Raw genomic sequence first — 21,914 nt, 5'->3', positions numbered from 1 at the left:
ACTGGCACTTTGGTGACGTTTTTGGGACAGCCTTTATTGAGTCTGTTACGGGAATACTTTTTTCATTTATCAAAAACCACATTGCCAACAGTGGTCAGAAAGTCCTTCTATACGACACATCTCATTATCAAGGGTTTTGTATCCAGGAAGAAAAAGGTCATCGTCTCTCTCTCTCTCTCTCTCTCTCTACTCTTCACTCATTAGATCAATCATCAAGTATAATGCCCCATTTGGCATGTACCTCACTAGACACATGCATCAGCTGTAATGGCCACAAAAGTATTTCACAAAGAGGATCTTAGGCCTTAAACACATGTCCTACACAGACTAAAAAAAATCCAGCTATTCTGTCTCATATTGTCTAGTAAGAGGCAATTTCTGCTTGACTTACAAAGCAATGTCTGACCCAGCTCTGTTAGAAATGCTACATCTAAAGAAATCCCAATTGCTCTGCACCACATGCTCCAGAGACCTCAACCTCATTATCACAATCAACAGAACATGTTGGAGGGACAGGTTCATAACCCAGAGGACTGCCCATGCTCTGGAAAGTACAGTTGTGTACACTTACCATAAATGTTGATGTTCGAGTGTATTCACTGTTTTAGTCATTACATTTGGGTAATCTGCTGGCAGGTTGCCCTTAGTCGGCCTGATTAACAAAGTCATGGGTCCTGCGTCAGTTTTTGTCCCTTCTTCCATGACGTCAGGTCGTCAGGGGTATAAAACATGCAGCTGACGCCATTACATCAGTTTTTCTTGCCCCAGATGTCAGGTGCCCCCCAAATCTGGAGCCAAATATATAAGTAATTAAGAACACAAAAATATATATATATATATAATAAAAATATACCTCCAAACAAAAGCAAATACACCAAAAAGGCTTTAAAGTATAGCAAAGGAAAGTAGAATTTTAGTAAGAGAAAAACAGGGGGCTGGAGGGAGGGAGGGTAACCAGGACTGCAACAGTGCACACACTCAAACATCTAACTTTATGGTAAGTGTATACAACTGTACTATGTTCTTCGTGTTTCATTGTTGCAGTCATTACATTTGGGTAGATTCCCAAAGCTATGGTTGGCAGGATGGATTTACACGGCATTAGGACCAGCTAATAAGGCCCTGGCAAAGCCAGCTCTGGATTTAGAGAAAATTGGTAGGTGATAATGCTTGGTGAAAGTATGAATTGAACTCTAGGTAGCAGCTTTGAGAATAACCCTGGTAGGAATACCTCTGAGAAAGGCTGTAGAAGTAGATGCAGCCCTGGTGGAATGAGATCTGATCCCCTGGGGGAATAGGTTTTTCATGGTGTTTATAGCAGAAATGAATGCAATGGTTTATCCATTTAGAAATGGTGTGTTTTGAAATAGCCTTCTCCTCTGCCCCTGCAGCAAATGCTACCAGCAGTTGTTCAGATTTTCTTTGAGATTTAGACCTGTCCAAGTAGAAACAAAGTTGTCTGTCTATAACCAATGAATGCAGAATCCGCTCACCCTTGTTCTGTGGAGTGAGAAAGAAAGTTGGGAAATGAATGGACTGATTAAGAGCCACACTGGATACCACCTTGGGCATGAAGGATGGATTTGTCCCGAGTGATACCCTGTCTGCATGAAAGATGATGAAAGGCTCCACTGCCATAAGGGCCTGTAATTCAGATTTCCTTCTAGCTGAAGTGATTGCTAAAAGGAAGGTTGTTTTCCAGGAAAGAAATGTTATGTCTGCAGTAGCAGCTGGTTCGAAAGGAGGTATAGTGAGTTTCTCCAATACAAAGTTAAGGTTCCAGGCAGGGGTTGGAGCTCTCCTGGGTGGTCTCAAGTTTTTGGCCCCTCTGAGATACTGCTCTAGCAGAGGATGAGAGAAGGGGGGGGTCTGTGTTGTAATGAGCTGAAATGGCTGCGGCATGGATTTTTATGGAAGAAAAAGACAGGCCCTTGTGAAGCATCTCAGTTAAGTATTGCAAAATCTGAGGTAAATTGGGAGCTGCTGTGCTCATCCCTTGAGATTGATTCCAGGCACAGAATCTTTGCCATTTGTCAGCATAAGATTTTCTAGTACTAGGTCTTCTCGCCTCCAAAATGACATCCATCACAGGTTTGCTGATGGATGCTAAGGGGGAATTTAGGTGATTAGCCAAGCTGCAAGATTCAATGTTTGGAGCTGAGGGTGCAGAATTTGTTTCTCCTGCTGAGACAGTAAGGAAGGTGTCTGAGGCAGGTGCCATGGAGGAATTTGTGACACACTGCGCAGGAGTGGGTAACAGTGTTGGCGAGACCAGTCTGGAGCAATCAAAATCATGTTTGGTTTGTCCTGTTTGACTTTTAGAAGAACTTTGGAGAGCAGAGGGGGAAAGGCATACACTGATAGGTTTTTCCAGCTGAAGGACAGAGCATCCACTTTCCAGGATTTTTTGTTAGGTGTTTGTGTGCAAAATTTGTCCAGCTGGTAGTTCTGGGGTGAGGCAAAAAGATCTATGTCTGGGCTCCCCCATTTGTGTGTCAACATGTTGAAAATCCATGGTTCCAGTTTCCATTTGTGTGGGTCCATGAGATTTCTGCTTAGTTCGTCTGCCAGAATATTCAGCTTTCCTGGCAGGAATTGAGCTTGAAGTTGTACTTAGTAGCTCAAGACCGCGTTCCACAATGCCATGACTAGTCTGCAGAGGGGGTAGGAATGCATACCCCCTTCTTGTTTATGTACCACATAACTGTGGTGTTGTCCGTCTTTACCATTAGTTGTCCTGGTTGAAGGTAGTCCTTGAAGGCTGTCAGTGCATTCTGTACAGCTAGCATTTATTTTTGATTGATACGAAGGTGCATTTGATTTGGGCTCCATTTGCCCTGAATGCACTTCCCTGCCAGATGAGCCCCCCCATGCATAGTCTGATGCATCTGTAGTTAGGGTTTGGTTGGCAGTGGGTGGTGTGAATGGCAGTCCCTTGTTTTGGTGGCAGGCCTCTGTCCACCATAGGAACTCTAGGTGCAGGCAAGGTATGATAGGAATCATTGTTTCCAGGTTGTGACAATGTTGACTCCATAAACTTTTTAAGTACCACTGAAGTTTCCTCATATGCAGTCTTGCATATGGAATTAGAAGAATGCAGAAGGTCATGAACCCCAAGGCTTGCAGTATTTGTCTTGCAGATAGCAGGGTTTTTGTGGCCACCTGTTTGAAGTAAGTCACCAAATGAATTTGCTTTTCTGGTGTAAGGAAAGCCATCTGGGCAGTTGTATTTAAGCTTGCACCCAGGAATTAATTTTTTGAGAGGGTACCAGTTGTGATTTCTTTTCGTTTATGGTGTACCCTAGACAAGTTAGAACCCTTTTTACAAATGTCAGATGTTTTTGAAGAATGGCCTGGTTTTCTGCCTGAACTAGACAATCGTCCAGGTATGGATATATTTGAATATTTCTTTGCCTGCAAAATGCAATTATTGGAGCCAGGCACTTTGTGAATACCCTGGGTGCAGTAGACAAGCCAAAGGGCAGTGCAGAGAACTGATAATGCAAGTAGCCTGCTTTGAAGCGTAGGTATCTTCTGCAAGATTCCCTGATTGGGATATGCAGGTAAGCCTCTTTTAAATCTAGAGTTGCCAACCAGGCATCCTTGCCTAGCATAGGAAGCAACTGGTGAAGAGTCAGCATCTTGAATTTTGGAATGTCCAAAAAGGTGTTTAGAGTACACAGGTCTAGAATTGGACACCATGATTTGTCTTTTCTGGGTACCAGGAAAAGTCTGGAATAGAAACAGTGTCCCTTTTCCTCTTCTGGTACTAGTTGAATAGCCCCCATATTTAAGAGGGACAGTACTTGTTTCTGAGCCTCTGCCCACTGATTTGGGGGCAGGTCTGGCCACACGTTTGGAGTTGGCAATGTGTGGAAATGAAATCTGCATCCCTGGGTCACTATATTTAAAACCCATCTGTCCTGAGTTATAAGTTGCCAGTTTTTTGCATGAAGAGCCAGTTTTCCCCCCAAAGGGGTGGCTAAGAGGTAAGTGCTTGGTAATTTTAAAGGAAAGTCATTGAGATTGTTTACCATAGGGTGGAGTCTTGTTATTTCCAGATTTGGAAGTGGAAGCACCCCATTGCTTAGTTCTGAATGCCCCTTGGGACTGAAACCTGGTGCTTTTGGAATGTCTGGGTTTGGCTTGAGTGGCTCTTGAAGGAGTTGAAAAGGACCAGTTCTTAGTAGGCCAGTGCCTATTAAATCTAGGAGGTTGTACTTGCAAGAAATCTTTCACAGTTTGCATAGATTTAGCTTTAGCTTCCATCTTTTTTAGAACTTCTTCAGCCTTATTGCCAAATAGGCGGTCATGCTGCAAAGGAGCATCCAACAGTTTTGCTTTAACATGATCAGGCAGAGATTGCTCCTTAAGCCAAGCATGCCTTCTAAGCACAGACCCAGTAACAGCAGCCCTGCAAGAGACCTCTAAAGAATCAAAACCACATTTCAAAGTATGCTTTCCAACTTGTTCAGCTGGATGCAATAAATCCTGTAAATATTTATTTTCCACACAGTCAGAAATCATAATTTTCTGTTTAAGCAGTCCTATGATATGCTGTTGATATTTTAGCATATGGAATTGACAGTTTAAAGCCCTGATTGCCAAGGTTGCAGAAGTATAAACCTTTTTACCCCATCTATCCAGCGCCATGGAGTCTCTATCAGAAGGAGTAGGATTTTTAGCAGTAGAAGCCTTAATGCCCTTGGGCCCCTGAGAAATGGTTTCAGGGTCCACAGCAGGATTTTTAAAAAGGAATTTGTGGGACTCAGGAACCCTGTAGTACCTGTCTGGTTTACTAGGGGCCGGAGGCAAGGAATCAGGGGCCATACTGGATTCTGAAAACACATCATCAACAATGTCTAGTGCAGGAGGTATAGCCAGAGGCCTATGCTGAGGAAGAAGGAAATCCCTAATCCTCTTTTTGGATTCAGAGAAATCCTGACTTTCCCAGTGGAAATGCTTTCTTAAGGTATGTAAAGTTTCCCCAAAAGAAAAATCCTCAGGGGGAGAAGCAGAGGGAATGGAATCCTCTGCATCAGAGTCCTCATAAGCAGGTATGGCCAAATCCAGGTCATTAGAAGAGTGAAAAGAAACAGAGTCCTGTTCAGAAGATTCATAGTCAAGTTCAGCCCTAGGCCTCTTAGAAGTGTGTGTGTGGGGGGGGGGGTTGACTACCCCTAATTAGAGTAATTAAATCTTCAGCCATTTTGATCATTTGTTTTTCAGGCCTAGTGGCCTGAACATGTGGCCTGAGCGTCGTTTTTAGACATAGATCGAGGTTTAGGCCTTAGTATTGAAGGTGGAGTCGGTTTAATATGCAGGCCTGTAGGCCTGAATACACCCTCAAAATCCGGTGCCTGCACAGCTGCTTCAGACCCATCCAAGGTACAGACATCCACGGGTTCCATAGGTGAAGCATCTCGTGGCATACCGGACTCCAAATGGGTCTCAGTAGAGGCTTGCGAATCAGAAGCAATAGGTATCAGGGGCTGCGAAAGCACCTCACTGAGTACTGGCGAACTGGTGACTGGCTTAGGAGAAGCGTCGTCGGCAGTTTTGGACCTCAACAGCCTGTCTCTGTCTTTTTCTTTGTGTTTTTTCGGAATTCAGGTAGTCGGATGGCTAACCGACGTCATTTTTGGATAATTAAACCGAGAACCAAAATATTAAGAAGCAAAAATGTACTGACGATGGATTGTGTGCCGATTAAATAAAGCACAAAACCGACAGCAAGGTACGTCGTTGGTCAGGGCCTAGACAAAGAATACAGTACAAATGAAAATCCGTATGAGGTATTTGCTTCCCACAAGTAATACAATTATTAACTTTTACTGACATCGGTAAGGAGCAAGAAAAAGTTTCCCCAACGGGGTACTTAGCTTTTAGTTGAAGACTTTAGTTCTGAAACTCGAAAATGAAAATTTCAGGAGTCGGCCGACCGGCACTTGCGAACTGCTTCTGCTTTGGGCACCGCACGGCAAGAAAGACTGATGTAATGGCGTCGGCTGCATGTTTTATACCCCTGAGGACCTGACATCATGGAAGAAGGGACAGCAACTGACGCAGAACCCAAGACTTTGTTAATCAGGCCGACTGAGGGCAACCTGCCAGCAGATTACCCAAATGTAATGACTGCAACAGTGAAACACGAAGAACATCAGACTTCCCATACATGTCAAACAGAGCACCTCACTGGCCCTCTTCAAGAGAAATCTTGATGAGTGGATGGGAAACAGAAAGTTCACCCCGGGGATCATTCCAGTGGCACTACTTGATAGAGGCACTGGGAACTAAAGTCGGGCGGCATGATGCCATGGCACTTCTATGGGCTAGGCTTGTAAAGGCTCCAGGGCCATTAGCCTAGTACACACCTATGAACCTATAAAGCAGACGTCAGGCCATACCTACCTCAAAACTGAATGCCGCAAAACACCAGCCTGATAAAGGTGAGCTACATGTAACCAGGGATCAGGCAAGCATCAGGGGGAAGGCGGGGGGAGCAATACTGCAGCATATAGAAGAGGAGGACATCTATGGTTACAGTAAGATTTTACACAACTATTCCATGTCCTTCTATTCATATGCTGCAGTATTAATAAGATAAGGGAGAATGTCAAACTCATGCAGAAGTAGGAGGAGGAGCAGAAACATTTTCCATAAAGCCATGGAGAATAGCTCTGGCAAACCCTGCTCTGGACTTGGAAATAACATCTAATTTGAAGTGCTTGGTGAAGGTATGAACAGAGGACCAGGTAGCTGCCTGCAGGATAGAAGCTGTATCCAATCCTTTAATGAAGGCCCCAGAAGAGGACACAGCCCTAGCAGAGTGTGCCCTTACAGGGAAAGACAGATCCTTTCCATTGGCTGAGTAGCAGAAAGAAATGGCTTTAGAGATCCAAGAAGAAATAGCTTGCTTGGAAACAGGTTGGACCAGGGCCCTTGGGTGATAGGAGACAAACAATTGGTCAGACTTACAGATGGGCTTGGTTTTTCTCAAATAGTATCCGAGTTGTCTGTGAACGTCCAAGGTGTGGAGAATCCTCTCACTGGAGGATTAGGGAAAAGGGAAGAAGGTAGGGAGAATGATACCCTGATTCAAGGATAAGTCATTTACCACCTTGAACATGAAATATGGGTTAGTCCAAAGAGAAACCCTGTCCATATGAAAGACAATGAAGGGAGAAGAGGCCATGAGGGCTTGCAGATAAGAAACCCTTCTGGCAGAGGTAATAGCCACTAGGAGAACCGTTTTCCAGGTGCAGTGTTGCAGGGAGAAAGACATTGCTGGTTCGTAGGGGGCTAGGGTAAGTTTTTCCAGGACAAAACTGAGATTCCATGGAGGAGGCGGTTTCCTTGGTGGTCTAATGTGACGGATGCCTTTCAGGAACAGTTTGACTTCCAACCTGGAAGCCAAGGAAGGAGACAAAGGTAAGCATGCTGAAATGGCAGACAGATGTGCCTTAAATGAGGAAAATGACAAGCCACTCTTCATTGATTCACACAGGTAAGACAAAACCACTGGCACCTCTTACAGACAGTAGTTGCTAATATTTTTTAAGACACCAGAAGGAAAACCTCTCCCATTTGGAGACATATGCATTCCTAGTAGTGGGTTTTCTGGCCTCCTGCAGAACTTGTAGCACATCCTCAGCGTAAAGGTGTCTAAAGGAGATCAAAGCCCCATCACCCACAGTGTCAAGTTTAGGGTCACCAATTGTAGATGCACTAGTGTGTAAGTCCATCCTGAGGGATAACTTGTGGTGATTGACATTGGCTAAATGTGGAAGAAGGGGGAACCAATGCTGTCTTGGCTAAAAAGGGGTCACCAACAGGATTGCTGGTTGTTCCCGCTGAATTTTCAGCAGAACCTTCTAAATGAGTAGAAAGGGGAAAATGTGTGCAGAAACATCCCCTTCCATGGAAAGGACAGAGCGTCAATCTTCCATGCCCCAGGATGTGGAGTCCTGGCACAATACTCAGGAAGCTGTCTGTTCATGCGGGAGGCAAAAATATTTATCTGAGGGATACCCCATCGATGAACAAGGTCCAGAAACACATGCCTGTTCAACATCCACTCGTGGGATTGAGTCTTGGACTTGCTTAGAGAGTCTGCCATCACATTCTGAGCTGAGGGAATGTAAACAGCCTGGAGTGAGACCTGGCTCTGCTGAGCTATCTCCCAGGTATACAATTCCAGTCTGCAGAGGATATAGGACTTTGTCCCTACCTGCTTGTTGATGTACCAGAGAACTGTGGTATTGTCTTTGAACCACGTTAGGACCCCTGGTGAATTCCTGGCCTTGAAGATTTTGAGGGCAAAGAGCAAAACTCTCATTTCTTTTATGTTTATATGTTTTTTTGTCTGTACAGGGGACCACACATCCCAGACCTTCCAGTTTCCTAGAGTTGCATCCCATCCTGTGATGCATCCGTGTACAGATCCTGGGTGGATGGGAGTGGTTGAAGGGGTAGGCCTGGATTTTTGGTGACCTGGTAAATCCACCACTCTAACTCCCTTGTCAAACAGGGTAGGACGGGAACAACAAATTCCAGAGGGTGAGAGTGTTTCTTCCAAACTGTTCTCAGGAACCACTGAAATTTCCTCATGTGTATCTTGGCAAAGGGAAGCACTGGAACAGCTAAAGCCATGAACCCCCAAGAGAAGCAGAAACTCCCTGGCTGTCAAGGACTGAAGTGGTATTAGGTCCTGGAAATATGAGGCGAGGGACAGGACTTTTGCTGGGGGTAAGCAAGCTATCATTGCACTTGTCAGGATACTGCACCCCAAGAAGACATGATCCTGGGAGGGGGTCAGAGAAGACTTTTGGAGGTTGATGGTAAACCCTAGCCCTCTCAGAAGGGACACAGTGTAGGAAAGATCGTCTAGGAGTACTTCTGGTGATGGGCCCTGGTGAAGCAGGTCATCCAATTATGGAAACATCTGTATGCCCTGCAGTCTGCAGTGGGCTGTAATAGGGGGTACACATTTTGTGAATACCCTTGGTGCCATAGATAAACCAAAGGTCAAAGCATATAACTGAAAATGAGAGAAAACCACAGAAAAGCAAAGGAATCTCCTGAACCACTGGTGAATGGGAATGTGAAGGTAGCCATCCTTTACGTCCAGTGACACCATGGAGGCCTGAGGAAGAATCAGGAAGAGTAGAGTAGGAAGGTTCAGCATGTGAAAGGTAGGAACTTTCAGAAAGGTGTTTAAATGGGACAGGTCTAGGCTTTCTTGGGACGAGACACATCCTGGAGTAAAAACCTTTTCCCCTTTCATTGGATGGCACCTCCTGGATAGTGGCCTTAGAAAGAAAAGAGGACAGGACTAATGGAAAGAATTCTGATTGGTCCTGTGGGAGTTGTGGGAATTCCTTGAAGGTAGGATGGGTTTCCCATACCACGAAGAAACTTTGGTCAATGACGGAACGGACCCAAGAGTCCTGGGGGGTTGTGGGATTCCTGTGAAGGTAGGATGGGTTTCCCACACCATTAAGAAACTTTGGTCACTGATGGAACAGACCAAAGAGTCCTGAGTTATCTGTTTCCAAACTGGGAGGGAAAGAGAGAGGCGAAGAGAAAGGGGGGTATGGATGGCTCTGTGACCTGGTAATGACAGGCTACCAGGTTTGGTCTGAAAAGGATGTTTGTGAGAGGGTCTGGAGGAAGCAGACTTAGAAGGAGCCTGTCTCCTAGCATCCCTTTTACCTTCTGGTGGGAGAGATTTAGTTGTCTTCCTAACAAAGGTGGTACTAGCTGGGTAGTTTCTCTGGAAGCAGGGAACAGGAGAGACACATATGCATTTTAAACCTTGGAGTTCCTTCCCCTTTTCCTGAAGAGTTTTAAAAAGTTTTGCAGTTGCAGTGCCAAATAAGACCTTGTTGTCCAGAGAGGTATCCATGACCTTAGCTTTGACATCATCTGGTAAGGGTTGTAATCTAAGCCATGAATACCTTCTCAGGACAGACCCCATAGCTGCAGCCCTAGTCAAAGCCTCCACTGCATTATAACTGCATTTGATGGATTTCTTAGTAACCTGGGAGGAGGAATTAAGAATGCTGGAAAGCTTGCCTTTCTTGGGAGAATCTGGAAGCCCTGGCATGAGTCTCACTGTATCCACCAAAAGAGCCAAGGAGTATCTAGCCATCCATGTGAGCCTGATTACTCATTGCTCTAAGGGGCAAGGTTCAAGAAGTATACACATTTTCCCCCCACCATAACCTTGCTTTCCTTATCAGAAGGAAGCAGAGAGGTGGAGAGTAAAGGTTTGGAAGCTTTATCTGCTGCCACTGATATAGTAGGTGGGTCAGCCGAGGGTGCCTTAAAAAGGAACTTGGCATCCTCAGGCACCTTGTAAAACCAGTCAGGGTGCTTGGGGGCTAGAGGCTGGGAATTTGGGTACTTGGAAGCTGCAGTGAAGGCATCCAAAAAGGCCAACAGGACTGGAGGGATGGCTGAAGGATTACGGGATTACATTTGGAGGAGGTCATAGTACCTCTTTTGAATCTCAGAAACCTGGCAGCAATCCCACGCAAAGAAGTCCTTCATCTTCAGAATGGTGTCTCCAAAGGAAATATCCTTCTCAGGGGAATCCATACCACTAGATTCCTCCTCTGGGGAGGCAAAACCCTGAGGAGGGCAATTTGAGTAGAGCAGGCAAGAGATTCATCCTCTGATGAATCCTCTTCAGAAGAGACATTCTCTGCAGGCCTCTTCAAAGGGTTAGAAGGAGAAAGGGCCTGTGCCAGAAGAGAAGGGACTGAGGTCTGGTGGAGGACCATGAAGGCATCAAAGAGGCCTTGGGTAAAGGCCTACCAGTAAGGAGTTCGATCAGAAGCCAGGTCCTGAGGAGCCGGGGAAATATGTTTAGTTTTTAGTTTCATCTTTGTTGGAGATTCAGGAGCCAGGTGATGAAGGGAACAAGGGCCTGACATCCGGTGGCATTCTACAACATTCGTAAGAACATCCTCATGAACCACAATCTGTGTCATGCCGAGTGGGCCTTCAGAGATAACCAGTGGTTCCGCCCAAGTCGGTCGCCTGCGAATCCCTCTGTGACGTGCTTACAGATTCTTTGACAGCTTCCAACGAGGTACCTATTGAAGGTGGCTCTGCAGATTCTGAAGCGGCCTCTGGGCCTTCATCGGCCTTGGGAGGGATGCCTGGAGTAGAGGGAGCAGCTGTAGGGTTAGAACGAGGTTTCTTGGCCTTCTTGAGTTGCAGCTCCTCTGAAAGACCCGACGTTGGTTCCATTTCTCGAGCTAAGTGCTTAAGGTGCTGATTCACCAAATATAACCTAAGATGCTAGGTGGCTATGGAGTGTTTTAGGAACAAAGGTCTTGCAGATATTGCAGGATGTGTGATCATGGTCTGGGCCTAAGCAAAATAAGCAAAGCTTGTGGGTCTTCATATGGAATCTGCCTTCCATACTGCCACTTGCCCTTTCTAGCTGACATGTACTCACAAGAAAAAAAAAAAACCCCTATGGGGTACTTATCTGAAGTAGAAAAGTAAGTTTTCTGGTCAGTGACGACTGGAGCTGGCAGTCGGACAGGCAGCAGAAAAGTTCTGAGATAGGTACATGCTGACATCCGCTTTACTCCAGACATCTATTTATGGCCGATGTATGCTGAGCGATGTGCACCACTGCACGTACCTTGCAGTGGCAGTTAGACTTTGCTATACTGGCCAGATGCACGAGTCAGTTGGACGCAAACTCCCTCATGTTATGAGTACTGCAGCACATGAATAGAAGGACATCACCTGTCTTCCTGAGGTTGTGTGGTCTCACAATAATGGCAATGCTGTGTTAATATTTTTCCTAAGTGCTATTTTCTGACACAGCATGTTTTGGTGAAATGAGATTCATCAAAAAGTGCTTTGATGACTTTTTAGGTTCTTTACAGAATTTAAATGACAATTTCTTTCTTCCACTACTGCCATAGTGCTGGAACTGATTGCACATATGGTACATAACGAACTTCATTCTTCATTCCCAGATAAGATGCACAGCATGAACATTTACTGTCACATGCAGGGTAATAAGAAGTAGAGGCTAACAGATATCCCACTGTGAGACACTGCAGCTAAAGCAAGATGATTCGCTTCTGAAGTTCCAAGGACACTCACTAGTGTTCTGAAGAACCAAACATAGGTGTGATCTTCACATTAAGAGTATAAATGCTGCATACCAATAAAAGAAATGTTAATTTCAATATCAAAAATAAATAAATAAAACACCTTTGAGTGACCTAAATGTTTACCAAAAGGAGAGAAGATATCACCAATTTAGTCGCACTCCCCCTAGAAATATTGCTAGCATTTAATATTATAAAAAAGGAAGTTATGTACTCACCATAACGTTCCATGTTTGTTGTCCATGATCTTGCCTTCTTTCTTGCTTGCTGGGTTCAGAGCAGATACTCGGCTCTGACTCGGCTGCATTCTAAAGCTCGAAGCTTCCACTGGCTCAAGGCTAGAACGTGTCCCAGCATGCATAGCAAGAGTTACCCAGATCTTGCTTGTGATAACCCATAACACTAGACTCTCTCTCTCTCTCTCTATATATATATATATATGTATGTATGTATTTAGATATATATGTATGTATATATATGTATATATACACACCGTATTTCTCCATAAATAAAACCTAACCAGAGAATAAGGCCTAGCATGGTTTTCCACGGTGGCAATGATATAAGCCCTACCCCAAAAATAAGCCCCAGTTAAGATCGTCAACAACACATGACGGATGTGTTGAATTATAAAATAATATTATTGACACCTGTTGTCTGAGGTAATCATACTCTGCTCGCCATTTTCCAACCATTCGGACACCCAACTTCTTCTCTTTGCAGACAGTCATAAGATTCTTTCCCTGAGAGTCCTCCATGATTCTTACTGTAACCCTAATCCTCACTCACGGTTGAGATCCTTGGCCCATAAACACCGGAAAGTGTACTTTGACTGGTCAAAGTACAGACAACGCACGTAAAACGTGCGTACTTGATAATGAACGGCTGTGGTGTCTTAACCGTCGCCATTTTGTCTCGCCACTCAAATCTTGTAACTCTTCAATTAACCCCCCCAGACAAGATGAGTGCAAAAAGAAGGAGCTATTCCGTCGAGTATAAGAAAGGAATCATGGAGGACTCCCGGGGAAAGAATCTGATGGCTTTCTGAAAAGAGAAGAAGTTGGATCTCCGAATGGTCCAAAAATGTCATGCAGCATATGATAACCTCAGTCAACAGGCCAACGAGGGAAATGCTAAGAAGTGCAAGTGTGGATCAGGTCGGCAACCATTATTTCCTAAGCTGGAAGACATCATCTGTGAATGGATTGCTAACAGGAGAACAAAGGCTTTGGTTGTGCGCAGGGCTGATATTCAAGCATTTGCCCTTGCAATGGCACAACAGTTAGAAATATCCCCAGAAAAATTCAAAGCATCACAACATTGGCTGGATGGCTTCCTTCAGTGATATGAACTGTCTCAACAACACTGTTCAAGCTGGAAGATACTGAAGTTATTAAACGTGCACTTGCATTCAAGTCCTTTGTTTATGGCATGAACTTTTCTAAATACCAACTCTCCAGCATGATTGCTATGGATGAAACTGCCATGTTTATGGGCCAAGGATCTCAAACACCAATTGATCAGAGGGGTGCCTCGTCAATCTACATTCCCTCCACTGGTTACGAAAGTTCACGTTACCTGTATTTTGGCAATTAGTCTAGAAGGAAAGAAAACCCCACCTCTAATCATTAGTAAGGGCAAGAAAGATAAGACTGAAAGTGTTTCAGGCATTTACATTCTTGAAACCGAAAAAGCCTGGTGCACACAAGCTGTTATAAGGAAGTGGGTGGATGTAATGCTGCCACTTGTTTTGCGAAGTGGCAAAAGAGGTCTGCTAGTCTGGGATTCAGACAGCACACACTGTGCTAAAGACATGAAGAAATTCCTTGCAAGGAGAAGATTAGGTCAAATAATGATTCCTGCAGAAATTACTGCCTATCTCCAGACTCTTGATATTGCAATAAACAAGTCATTCAAGGACCATTTGTGCATGGATACTCAATGACTACACTGAAAATAGAATGGAGAGAAATCAGCATGGAAACTTTGTGAAGCCTAGCCTACAAGAAGTCGTGACTTGGGTGAAAAATTCATGGGATAAAATCACTGACAGCTGTGTTGGCAATGCACTATGAGCAGGCTACTTGGACAAGCAGTGCTCATTTAAGGAGAGCTCTATTGCTAGGCATGACAGATTGGGGCCAATGATTCTACAGGAAATGGAGTCGCAAGAAATTCAGGCTGGAATTCGGGGGTTGGAGACTTATGACAATGTTCCAGAAGAAGATGACATGATTGTATTTGAATAACTTTTCTGTTATCGGGGCAAAATAATGGATTGCTTCTGTTTTCAGCTGCCAGCAAGCTTTTGTCAGTTTTTCTGATTTTATTGTATTAAGGTAACATTTCATTATCAAGGGGTAATTACAAAGTAAGACCACCAGTTCCCAGACTTAATTTTTACGACTTTCCATCATTCTTCTCTTATGGTTTGGGTAAGGAATAAAGAAAGCATCACCACTCAAAAAGTGCCAGTTAGTCACCTGTTTTATTCCCCTCCTCCAATACGCATGTATTGAGATTTTTCTGCACTTTCTGTTAAGCATGAAATATTGCACTGTGAAAGCCAAGGTGTAGATATTCTGAAGTTGAAATGTTTGTTGCACTGTTTATGTAGAATTCAAACACAACTCTAGAACTGTTGCCCAATAACAGAAAAGTACCAAATAAATGTCGATTTGTGTACATGAATAAATGTCGATTTGTGTGCATGAATAAATGTAGACTGTTGTACGGGGGGGGGGGGGGGTTAAATAAGGCATCCCCTGATAATAAACCCAAATGCATATTTCGGCGGGGGGAAAAGTATAAGACCCAGTCTAATTTTCGGGGAAATACGGTGTGTGTGTGTGTGTGTGTGTGTGTGTGTGTGTGTCTATATATATATATATATATATATATATATATATATATGTATACATATGTATATGTATACCTATCAATACCACCAAGACAACAGTAACAGACCCTAAGCCTATACAATTCATGAGGCAGGAAGGGAATCATAGCACATATAGCCAAATACCAGATAATTCCTCTCAATCCTTTAGGAAGGGGGGAGGGGATGCAAGAAAGAAGGCGAGATCATGGACAAGAAACATGGAACGTTATGGTGAGTATATAACTTCTTTATGTTATGTTGTTCCTATCACGCCTTCATTTTTGCTTGTTGGGACAGCATCCCCAGCACCTTCTTTCTAGGGTGGCTCAAGGAAATAAACTCTTCAGAAAAGTGGAACCAAAGGATGCCCTGTTCCGGGAGGTCACATCATCCCTGTAATGAGTGATGACGGTATGAGGATTAACCCAAGTAGCTGTCGCACAAATTGAGGCCAAAGGCAGTCTGGCTTGAAATGCAGTAAAGGTAGACAATGCTCTAGTTGAATGCCCTTGAATATTTCTTGGCAGTTGTTTGTGCTGTGAGCTATAAGCATAAGTGATGGTGTCTGTAAGCCATTTCAATAGGGTTACTTTTGAGACTGAAGCTCCCTTTCTGTTTTCTGAAAATTATATAAACAATTGGTCAGATTTTCTGAATTCTTTTGTCCTGTGCAAGTAGAAACATAACTGCCTATGAACATCCAGTTGGTGGAGTTTATATTCTGCCTTGTTGCCATGATTAGGGAAGAAAACGGGAAGTTCTATTGATTGATTTAAATTTGACTCAGAGCAAACTTTTCGGAGGAAGGAAGGGTTGGTTCTGAGAGAAACTCTGTCTTTGTGAAAAATTAAATAAGGGGGACGAACAGAGAGAGCTTGTAATTCTGATACCCTCCTCGCTGAGATAATGGCAGTCAAGAAGATTGTTTTTCAAATTAAGAACTTCAGAGAACAAGTAGCAGCTGGTTCGAAAGGAGGGAGAATCAAGGCAGCTAGAACTAAGTTTAGATCCCAAGAAGGAGGCGGTTCTCTTACTGCGGGTCTCAAGAGAATAGTACCTTTCAGGAAAGCTTTGCATAACCTGTGAGACATAACGTTGGAACTCATTTCTCCAACATGATAATTGGAAATAGCAGCCAGCTGAACTTGGATGGTGGCTGCAGCTGCCCCTTGGTTAAAAGTTTCAGTTAAAAATTCCTGGATCTTCCAGATGGGTGCAGTAAAAGGGTCAATGTGATTTCTGACTGCCCAACAAGAGAAGCTCTTCCATTTGCTAGCATAAAGCTTTCTTGTTGTAGATTTGCGAGAAGAGATCAAAATGTGCCATACTGCTGGGGAAACGTCAGGAAGCCTGGCTAAGACAGGAATTGGAGAAACCAAGCTGTCAGCTTGAGGGTGTGAATAAAAGGGTGAAGTGTTCCTGACTGATGCACCAGGAGATCTGGAACTGGGTCCAGGATACAAGGTCCTCCTGGAGATGGGGCCATAGGAAGGGGAACCAAATTTGACGAGGCCAGTAAGGGGCAATGAGGATTAGCCTGCAACCCAGCGATTTTGCTTTCTGAAGAACTTTGGATATTAGAGGAAATGAGGGAAAAGCATAAAGAAGTCCCGGGGGCCAATCTAGAACAAGTGCATCCCTGGATGACTGTCCCGGCTGGGGGTCAGAGAAAAACAGCTGCTGCATTTGGCACTGATGGACATGGCAAAAAGGTTGCAGCAAGGCAGCCCCCACTTGCGAAAAATCTGATTTACAATTTCCTGCTTCAGAGACCACTCGTGTGGCATCAGAATTGCCCTGCTTAGCTTGTCCGCTATCACTTTGGATCTCCCTGGAATGTGCATTGCAATCAGAAAGAGCACTGACAAACTCTTTGAGCCTCTCAACACAATGGGTAAGATCCGGTTCCGCCTTGCTTGTTGATGTACCACACTACGGACATGCTGTATGTTTGAATTGCAATTATCCCCATAGGTAGACAGCACTGGAGTGCTTGCAAAGCAAGAAGGACTGCTCTCATCTCCAGGACGCTGATGTGCAAGTGGTACTCGTTTTGCTGCCAAGTTCCTTAAACACTCTGTCCCAGATAATGCCCCCCCACTCTATCTGGGAAACATCTGTGGTCACTGTGGTTACTGGTTGGGGAAGGATGAACGGCCTGCCTATCGTTACGTGCATAGACTGAAGCCACCATTATAGATGCTTTTTGCAGGTCTCCGTGATGAGAATCTCGTGTGACATGGTTAGATCCTGCACAGACCATTGAGCAAATAGGAGCCACTGCAATATCCTCATATGGAAGCGTGCTAAGGGAACTAGTGTTATTACTGCTGCCATAGGGCCTAGCACTTTGAGAACAAATCTTGCTAGAATCTTCTTTGTCCTGATCAAGACTGACACCTGATGTCGTATGGCTGACACTCTCTCCTGAGGCAATTTTGCTATCATGTCTTTTATATTTAAATCTGCTCCTACAAATGTAATATGCCGACAGGGCAACAAGGCAGATTTTCCGTAGTTTAAAGTGGATGCCTAGCTGTGAGCAAAGACGAATTGTGGTGTCCTTGCCCCTATTAGTCGATGCTTGGTGGTGGCGGTAAGGAGCCAGTCATCTAGATATGGAAACATCCAGAATCCTAGACGCTTCAGGTGAGCCATAACTACTGCCATGCATTTGATGGACACTTTGGGGGTTGTAGTGAGACCAAAGGGCAGAGCTCTGAACTGGTAATGACTGGCTCCCAGCTGGAAGCATAAATATCTCCTGGATCGCCTGACCATCTTGATGTGATAGTACGCATCCTGGAGACTGATGGAGCACATCCAATTGTCCTTTCCCAGAAAGGGAAGAATGGACTGCAGTGTCACCATACGGAACTTTGTTTTCTTGACAGACTTGTCCAGTCTGCTGAGATCCAAAATGGGCCTCCAATACCCTGTTTTTTTTGGAACTAAAAAGAACCTTGAGTAAGTTCCGGATCCAATTTGGTCTATGGGGACTTCTTGGATGACTTGTTTTTCTAGCAACCTTTGAACTTCCAAGGTTTGCTAGATCTCATAGATTGGGTGAGCAAACAACACTAACTGTGACATGAAGAAACGGCCAAAACACACACAGAAGGCAATTTTTTTTTTGTTAAAGGGAAAAAATGGGAGGAAAACGGAAGGAGGAAAGTCTCAAGTTAAACAAAAGCTCCTCCGACCGAGGAGATGCCTCTAACTTAAACGGCGAACTCCTATGGAAAAGGCAGGTAAAGGAGAAAAAGCCCTCAAACTCAAACGGGCTGAAATTAAAAGGGAGAAATGAATCCTCTAACTGAAATGGATTCGTTAGGGACTAACGAAAGGGGAACTAGTAGGCCTGAGAGGGGAAAACGACGGCCTCAACAACAAACAGCAAAAATAGGGTGATAGAAAGCACACAAGCACCTAGAATCTCCTAACTACAAGGAATAACTATATATGAGAAATATCAAGAGTTTTTAACAAAATTATTAGAAAAAAATACAACTTAGCCTGAACCAGTCGCAAAGCAATCCCGAAGCTTCAAGCAGCAAACGAGATCTGGGTAACTCTTACTAGGCATGCTAGGATACGTCCTAGCCTCGAACCAGTGGAAGCTCCCGAGCTTTAGAAAGCAGCCGAGTCGGAGCCGAGTATTGGCTCCCAACCCAACAAGCAAGAATGAAGGCGAGATAGGGACAACATAACATTCAATGTTAAGGAATATCTGGATTTTGAAATTTATTACACTGATTTCTACTCAAGCATGAGGCAACTAAATATGCACCGTGGAGCACATGGGAAGCAGTATGCAAGCAACCTGACTTTTGCAATTACTGTATGGCAATCAAGACATATTTTCAAATGATACTTACAGAATACAGAAGTGTCACTGTAACATACTGGATAATGCTGTACAACGCCATGAACTTAAACACACAGAATGATGTTATTAAAGCAGCTCGCCCTTCCCTGTATGAAAATCACAAATAATACAAAAATTAATATTGTACTACAAAATATTTGCAAAAACACATTAATTTTATTTTTGTATATTAATAATACAACCTGTTAGAAAAATACTAAGAACAATAAAAAAAATCTCTGCTATGCTACTAAAGGTCAATCTAAAGTGAGCTTTCGAAGAGTAACCCACTAGAAATAAGCAATGTGATGGACTTTACTATTTAATTATGCCCATCAAATCATTTAATAGTAAAACTAAAACATTAAAATGATCAGACAAAGGGAGCAAAAATAGTTAACCTCATTAACTGATTTTCACACAGATGATAATCTAGCAGCCTGAAATATATTTTCTTTCTAAAGAAACTTCAGACAATCATACATACGTACAAAGATATAAAAGTTCCAGGATGTTTTTTTTTTTCACTGGATGAGACAATCATCCAGGTAGGGGATAAATATGCACTCCTAGTGTTGTGCAATGTGCTAAAACCAGGGCTAAGCATTTTGAAAAGAAAAGCGTGAGCTCATGATTTCACCATCATACACCAATGATCTTTTTATTTAAAGAGAACAGCTAAAAGACTGGTTTCGGCAACAGTCTTCTTTAGTTAAATCTATTGCAACTATGTAAGCTCCTTTAAAAATCACTGGCAGCAGATTTTGAATTTGGGAATGTCTAGGAATTTGTTTAACTCTGAGAGGTCTAAAATTGGTTGCAAGCTCCTACCTTCCTTCGGAGAAGACAAATCCTGGAGTAGACCCCTGTTGCCTCCTCCCCCGCAGGGACTGGATGAATGGATCCCTGTTGCAAGAGTATCTGCAAGATGGGAGGATGGAGAGCTTCTTGGTCTTTGGGAGGTTTTTGGTATCTCTAAGAAGGGAGGTCTTTCTCTGAATTGAAGGAAGTAACCCTTTTCTATGATGTTTAATACCCACTGATCTGAGGTGATGACTTCCCACAGGTCTAGAAAAGAAAAGTCTTCCTGCTAGAGGGATGAGGGAGGGGGGGGGGGTTGGGGAGGGGGAGAGCTGTGCATAGTCACAGCTATTCTCATAGGAGGATAAAGTCTCTGGATCCCCCAGATGTATGGCTTGGTTCAAGTTGGGCAATTATCATTATATCCTGGGGTTGCAGACAAAATTCTTTAATGGTTTTTATTTGCTTCCCTTTTTTATCCAGTTTCTTGAAAATTTCTTCTGCATGAGGCCCAAACAGGAATTCTTTATCCACTGCGGCTTCCAAGAGTTCAGCCTTAACCTGGTCAGAAAGTGACTGGGTTCTCAGCCAAATGTGCCTGCAAATAACAGCCAGTAGCAGATGCTCCGGATGATGCAAACACGTTGTAATCACACTTAGAATATCAGAAAACCTGAATTGCTGCTCTGTGTCCTGAATGTCCCTTAGTAATACTTTATGTACAATGCACTCTACTTTGGCAATGATTTATTCCTGCAAGGACTCTATTTTAACATATGAAATTGGCAATTGAGGGACCTCATAAAAAAGGTATCAGAAGGGTCAAGTCTTTTTCCCAAACCTGTCAAGCACTCTACTTTCCCTTTCATTAGGTAGGAGATGTCTAGCAGCAGGCTTAGGTGCACCCTTAGTGGATATGATAGAAACTACAGAGGGATCAGCTTGTGGGTTCCTGTAGATGTGGCTGTGAGAACCAAGCCATCTATAAAATTGGCCTGGCTTCCGTGGAGTGGGGAAAGAGTTTTCAAAGACATCACTTAATACCACATGGACAGGTGGGACAGCTAGTGATCTGAGGAGAAGGCAAGCTTAGAAGCTGCCTGTAATGTGTTTGGACCTGAGAGAATTCCTTGCTTTCCCAGTGAAAAGCCTCCTCCATCTTATGTAATGTACCTCCAAAGGATAAATCCTCTGTGGGAAGCAAAGGAAAGCATGCCATTTAATTCAGAACCCAGATAGGACTGAAGAGAGAGGTGTTCAGAATAAGATAAGTTTTCCTCATCTTCAGATCCTGAAGAATCAGACTCCCCTTTAAAAGAGACATCTCTTAGACTTTTACAGGGAGAGGTTACAGGAGTAGCCTGTAGTGCAGATTATATAAAGGCCATAAATTCCTGGGCAGTTTTAAGACCTTCCTGAGTTTCACCCTAAGTATTAATAGTCGAAGACTGGTTCAGACGGAGGTGGGCTGACTGGTTTCTTCAGTTCAGTTGCCCATTTAGCAAGAGAGGATTTTGTCTACAGTTGGGTGACCTAGGCCTCGGTCTGGGTTAATGGTGTCTGTTCCTGTAGCACAACTGTGGAAAATGAACCACCTCCCAAAGTAGTCAACAGCAGAAGCTGAGGACTGCTGATTGACCTCTGCTCCAACTAATGCAGACATCAGAGAAAGCAAAGATTCATGGTCTGCCACCATGGCAGCCTCCAGAGGAGTTCCATCAGTGGTCTTGGGCCTGGTAGTCACTGGACCTGGGGACAGCAAAAGCGTCTCACCAGAGTCATCAGTCAACTTAGCTGCAGACATGGACAAATAGCCATCATATGCAGAGCCCTTTTCTTTACGCTTTTTGTCTTTTTGTTTCTTTGGTAAAGTAGTGGTAGAAGCCGAGGAAGGAGGAGAAGTGGCAAGAACCAGGACTGAGGATTCCATGGTGCCGTGAGGACTTTGACCTTAAGCTTATGGGTCTTAGCTCTAAATTTAGCACAATTCTGACAATTGGAAATATCATGGTGAGGCCCAAACAAAAAGAATGAAAGTCTTTATGCGGGACTTGCTTCCCATACTTCAAGCGGTTATTACAGTTTTTGGTGCATCAGAAGAAAATATTCCCCAACATGGCATGCATCTAAAATTCATTTGTAGAAACTCTGTAAAAAAAAATGAACTGACAGAAGGACTGCCAGCACCTGATACAAGTTGAAGTGCATTGGACTGCATGGC

The 21,914-nt window shown here is 43.8% G+C and overlaps 1 protein-coding gene across 1 annotated transcript in view; it reads right to left on the bottom strand.

Moving 5' to 3' along the window:
- Positions 1-21,914, bottom strand: part of ATP13A3 (ATPase 13A3) — a 2,707,264-nt gene that overhangs the window by 635,957 nt on the left and 2,049,393 nt on the right. The window contains exon 27 of the mRNA XM_044070296.1: positions 18,903-18,999. Within this exon, the coding sequence (XP_043926231.1) occupies positions 18,903-18,999 (97 nt within the window). The remainder of the gene's footprint in view (positions 1-18,902; positions 19,000-21,914) is intronic.

Source organism: Protopterus annectens, chromosome 4.part1 (genome assembly GCF_019279795.1).
Source record: "Protopterus annectens isolate FY-2018-M chromosome 4.part1, PAN1.0, whole genome shotgun sequence".
NCBI classification, from domain to species: domain Eukaryota; kingdom Metazoa; phylum Chordata; order Ceratodontiformes; family Protopteridae; genus Protopterus; species Protopterus annectens.
This window is presented reverse-complemented; position numbering and strand designations above follow the sequence as displayed.